The sequence below is a fragment of the Pygoscelis adeliae genome, unplaced genomic scaffold (genome assembly GCF_000699105.1).
Source record: "Pygoscelis adeliae isolate BGI_AS28 unplaced genomic scaffold, ASM69910v1 Scaffold71, whole genome shotgun sequence".
NCBI lineage: Eukaryota > Metazoa > Chordata > Aves > Sphenisciformes > Spheniscidae > Pygoscelis > Pygoscelis adeliae.
In genome coordinates this window covers 5,167,703-5,173,102 of record NW_008824356.1, presented here as the reverse complement: position 1 = coordinate 5,173,102, position 5,400 = coordinate 5,167,703, and the positions used below count along the sequence as shown (strand labels likewise).

Here is a 5,400-nt window from a genome sequence, read left to right as displayed (position 1 = left end):
CTGAAAGAGGCTGAAAGTAGGGCAGCTTGGTGATGCACGAAAGGACTGATAAGGTCAGCTTCTTTCTGGAAGTCATGGGAAAAATTCCCAGAGAGCAGAATCACCTGGAAACCCCTTAATGAAATCAACATCAGATGAACATAAGAAATGGGGAGGTCTTGCCCAGTCAAAAAAACCCAACAAAACAAAACCCCTTCATGAACCAAACATGCCCACGGAACCCCACGTGCTGTGTCACAAGAGTCTTTTCAGCATCACAGCAGATGCCAAGTTACAGGCAACCTTATTAGCAACGTGCAACAAAACTTGCAGAATGGTTGTTGATACAAAGCTGAACTTTGTCATAACAGTTCAAAGTCACAGCAGAAGCCTGAAGGCAGAAATCCCAAGAAAGACAACAGTTGTTTGGATACCTTTAGGCAGATAGGTGAAGTAGTCTGAGATACAAAATAACAAAGTTGAGTAAAGTCACTTCCTAAAGGCATCAACATATCTGCAGTTCTTGGTAGCAAATCTGTTCCATTATTTTACTTTATAGACACTGTAAACAAGGAACAGGTCAACTAGGCAAAAAGATGCAGTACCTCATTCACCGCATAAGACTTCTCTGGAGGGAGGGACAAGCAAAGCTTGGTCTGGCTAAATGTCAGACTCAGAGGTCAGTACGGCTAAATTTATTAGTACCAGTAACTTTGGGGTTAAGATCTGATGAAGAATAAAGACTGTGCATTGACTCAGGTATCTCCTCCAACATACCTTTAACAAAATTGTTTATTCGTTCTAGGAAGGATTTATAGACCTGAGTTAACATGACTGCAGAAGTTCAGTTGGTTTCTGACTGGGTATGAATTATCAAAAAAACAAATATAAGCAGCTGAGAACCAATCAAGAGATTAAGCAGCAGAGGAATAACTTGCATCACAACAGGAGATGAAGTCATGGAAGTACACAAATGTGAGCTTCCATGCACTTTATGATATTCCAGAGGGTAATGACAATTCCTAATAAAGACAGCAAACAGAAAGCTATCGCCCACTCTGCGTTGAAATATCTCAGTTTTTGATGGACCAATCCTCAAATTTCTCTCTTTAAACTCTTCAAAGAGGAAAGAGCTCTTAAAGTAGAAAAAGCAGAGCAAGATCGGAATTAAAGACAGTATCAGAACTGAGTTAGGCAGGGAACAGGAGGGTCTTCTCATGAGCCTTAGGCCCCTGTTTTGGAAGAGCTCACCGTTTCTTGCACATCATCTCACAGCAGTCTAGGCTGTTGAGCCTCAAGCGCTACTGTCCCCAATGGGTCATGCTCAGAAGACAAAGTGGACTGAATGAATAAGAAAGGCTTTGGAAAATCTAAAGAAACTACGAAGTTGCTTTGCCTCAACAGAAGATTGATGAGGTTGTGAGGGCTGCTGGGGAGGCATTCCACAGAAAAGTTTGACCATCAGAGTGCAGAACTGATCTGACATACGCATTAATAGTAATTACTACCAGCATGTTATTAAGTTAACACAAGATTAATTTACCTGAAAGGCACCTGGCCTTGTGCTTGTGTTCTGTGATCTAGGAGAATCTTGTGTGGAAATGTCAGGTTTAAACTCTTTCAACTTCTGTAGCTGTTCTTTTTGCTCTCTGCACATGAAACACAAGAAAGAGTTATCAGCCTGTAGCTTAAATGAAAAATTAAAGAAATCAATGCTCACAGTGAAAACCACGTATTACACTAGCATTAGGGGCCTAGTCCAAAGAAGAAAAGGATACAGCAGGCTTTACAAGGTCAACGCTACGATTCAGAAATCCCTGTTTCACATTCACCTAACTATGGAGGTATTTAATATATTAGCTGCCTCCTTTTTTGATCACAGATTTCCTCTGCACCATGCCGTTATGCTTTTGTGCTTGGCCAGAACCACTCTGCTTTGACAGTAAAGAGCAAAGCTAGATTTTAGCTTCTGACAACACCTTCTGCAAACCAGAAGCCCAGTGGAGATGCATGCCTAAATGCTCTCAGTGACTTGCTCTGGGTTGCACACTAACAGGATTGAGGCCAACACAAAGCACAACAGACACTCCAATATTTAAAAACAAAGCTGTGATGTTAGCTTTTGTCTCCTTGTTTTATGTATCAAAATGCTACCCTGTCTATGGAGCAGAGACCAGGACCAGTAGTGAATACTACAACCATTGGATTACAAAGATCTATCTATTCAATACAATTTCCTTCCAGTTTTTGTTTGCATCTTTTTATCTAGTTTTTTATTGCTAATAACTCTTTGTTCATATTAATTGCATGTATTAAAGTGTGCCCAAAGGACGACTAAGAATGGGATCCCTCTGTACTAGGCACAACAGAGGCCATCTTGACTAGCAACCCATCTGTTCAGTGTCCAGCGCAAGGAGAACTTGGCTCACAGAAAGGGATCCAAAGTGCTGCATTAGTACAAAGAGTAAACTGAGCAACTGCTAGCACTTAGAAGGTTTTCTTTACACCTGGCTTAGGAAAAATACACCAGATGACAAATACAGAACAGCATGCAGCTCAGAGTATGCCGTTTTATACACAATAAAAGCAAAGCCAGATGAAGGCTTTACCTTTGGAGATGAAAGCAGTTATGCACCACACTATACTCTTGGCTCAGCAAAAATATCATAAGCAGTCTCTTTAAAGTTGTTCCTACTGTTCAGACCAGGGTCACCTGTGTGTAAGAACCTGATGAGAAGTACCAGTGTAACTAATTTTTAAGATTATCCCCATATTAAGTTAAAAATCAGTATCATACTGTCATCTTTATATTTCCCCTTTTTACTGGCTTAGAAAGAGGTATATGTATCTACTTTCTTACATAAAAAGTTTTAGTTTCTGTGTTTAGATATTTCAGCCCTAGTAAATTATTCACTTAGGCAGTGATTCCCAAACTATGGTCCTTAGATTAAGTCCACTGGCTTGCATCTAGTCACATTAAACAGCAAAACATATCCCTGGCAACCTGAGGCAATGGGAAAGCCAGGAAGCTGAAAATGATCTGTTGCTCCAAACTTTTGGCAAATATTGCTTTATCGCACAGATTTCACAGTTACTAACACCTGATGAATTAATCTAATTGCAGTGAAAGATTAAATTATTCAGAGTAAAAGTTCTCCCCTCCTTTTTAAAAATTATTTTTCTTGCATTTTGGCATGGAACTAAGGCCTTCCATATGGGACAGATGCTTAGCAATCTTATGAGTCTGAAAACAAAATGGCTTCAAGAAAAGTGCAAAACGTCTCTGTATCTTTCAACATGGTTTAATGTAAATGTAATAATGATAACCAAACATTCATTTTAATTGCCCATTATTTTAGCATAATATCTTGTTTATGAAATTAAACCCCGTCTTTACTAGGCACCAATCCTTAGCTATCCTCAGTAATTCATGAATAGGATGAACCACGTGAACCTCTGTCTCTAAGATGCTTCCTCTTTCCTCTACAATCTGCTCTGAAAGATCTCATTCACTGAAAAGTCAAAGAAACTCATCTTTCCTTTTTTTTTTTTTAATGCATTTAATGCACCTAAACCCATGCACCAAATCACAAAGATAGCATTTGGATAGATGGTATGTGCTCCATTCGTTCTAATATTACTAAATTTACTAAGCCCTAGGATGTTTCTGATGTTTAAGAGGATATTCTGTTACTTATTTTGAAATAAACAGCTATTAAAGCCTTAGGGAGTCTAGTAGCTGCTTTCTAAAACGTGGTCTTGGTGAACTCTTGCATTCATATCCTCCTGATTGTTATCACTGTTGTTATGCTGATCCTCAGAATTAAGATCAACCAAACTTGACAAAATTATTCACTGACGATGCTGGATTTCAAATGAGGGAGCATTGTAAAAAGAAAAACCTCACATACGCTTTAATTAAAAAGTAAGCAGTATCCAAGAACTAAATAGGCCCCATTGTGTGAATTAAGAACCACATTAATGTAGATCTTGACAGGTAAGTATTAAAAAGCCATTATCAACGAGCTCACCTTACACTAATAAAAAGATTGAAAAGCAATTATCAACAAGCTCATTTGAGAATAACAAAAAGATTGGTCAGGTGATGTGGACAGATCTCTTCCTGGAAAGTAACGAACAGGGAATGCCATATTCATGGGGAAAGGGACAACCACCTATTTAAGGAAAAAAGTCCATCCACAAAAGCTGTGATGGAGGTACTCCAAATAACTTGTTCCACATGAGCTCCTACTATCATGCTGTGGTACAAAGAAATGAAGCCATTACTGTGTAAATCAAGGAATGAATTAGGAAAGGAGCACCATCTCCACAGAATGAGATTCCCACCCAGAGTGACAGAACCAGGCAACTCACCGAAGCATTTTGAGCTCCTGGGCAGCCTTCAGAATTATCTCATGCTGTCTTTGGCTAAGGACCATCACTCCTCCCAAGGACTGGTCAGAGTCCAGGTTTGAATCTGCTCCCAGCATATCAGAGGAATGTGAAGGTGGAGGAAGGGATGAATCTGAATGATCATCCAAAGACCGCATTCTGTCTCCATCATCTGGATACCACCTATCCGACAACCGTTCCCTCTCCCAATCGGTCCTTTCAGGAAGGTAGTCTTGCTTCTCCCGCCATGTGTCGTATCTCTCTGGATACTCTCGAATCCTCAGCTCTCCCCTGTCTCGGAGGTCTCTGTCATAATGATCTCTGTTCCTATCCTCCCTCCACCTATCTTCACGGTATCTGTCCAGAGGTGGAAGAGGTGGTAATGGTGGTAGAGGGGGGATATCCAGGTCACGATTCCCCATTTCTCTGTCATCCATAGGTCTCATGTCCCAGTCTCTATCCCATTCTCTGTCTAAATCTTGATCATAAATGTCTGAGGATCTTCCAGTCCTATCTAGATCTCTCTCTAGTTCCCTTTCTCTTGGCCTTTTCCAGTCATCCCACCATGAATCTCGTCTGTCATGATCAGATGATAAAGGAGGTAGTGGTGGTAGGGGAGATAATGGAGGCAATGAATGGTGGGACTGCAGCCTGTCATCTCTGTCATATGCATCTACAGAATCATCTTGATAATCAGAATTGTGGTCTCTCCAGTACCGTTCTCTTTCCCAGTCGTCCAATCGCTCATGCTCCAAAGAAGGGTCATCTTGACTATCTAAAGGAAATTCCTCCTGCATTCTATCTTCTTCATGACCCCAAGAACCCCTGAGTGTCTCATCTCGATGGTATGGAGGCAATTTGTCAGGGTCATCTCCTAGGTGAATGGGTTTATCTATATTGCCTGTTTCAGATCTTCCTGCTTCCCTCTCCCGGCTACCTGCCCTCCTGATGGGACCCCTCTCACGGCTACCTGCCCGCCTGACTGGGCCCCTCTCGCGGCTACCTGCCCGCCTGACTGGGCCCCTCTCG

General features: G+C 41.1%; 2 protein-coding genes across 2 annotated transcripts in view; both read right to left on the bottom strand.

The window, feature by feature from the left end:
- Positions 1–5,254, bottom strand: part of YLPM1 (YLP motif containing 1) — a 24,146-nt gene extending 18,892 nt beyond the window's left edge. The window contains exons 1-2 of the mRNA XM_009319391.1: positions 4,354–5,254; positions 1,523–1,628 (exon numbers count right to left, since the gene is read on the bottom strand). Of these exons, the coding sequence (XP_009317666.1) occupies positions 1,523–1,628; positions 4,354–5,168 (921 nt within the window). The 5' untranslated portion in view covers positions 5,169–5,254. The remainder of the gene's footprint in view (positions 1–1,522; positions 1,629–4,353) is intronic.
- Positions 5,255–5,370: 116 nt separating this feature from the next.
- Positions 5,371–5,400, bottom strand: part of LOC103913040 (YLP motif-containing protein 1-like) — a 14,767-nt gene continuing 14,737 nt past the window's right edge. Inside the window, exon 6 of the mRNA XM_009319484.1 lies at positions 5,371–5,396. Within this exon, the coding sequence (XP_009317759.1) occupies positions 5,371–5,396 (26 nt within the window). The remainder of the gene's footprint in view (positions 5,397–5,400) is intronic.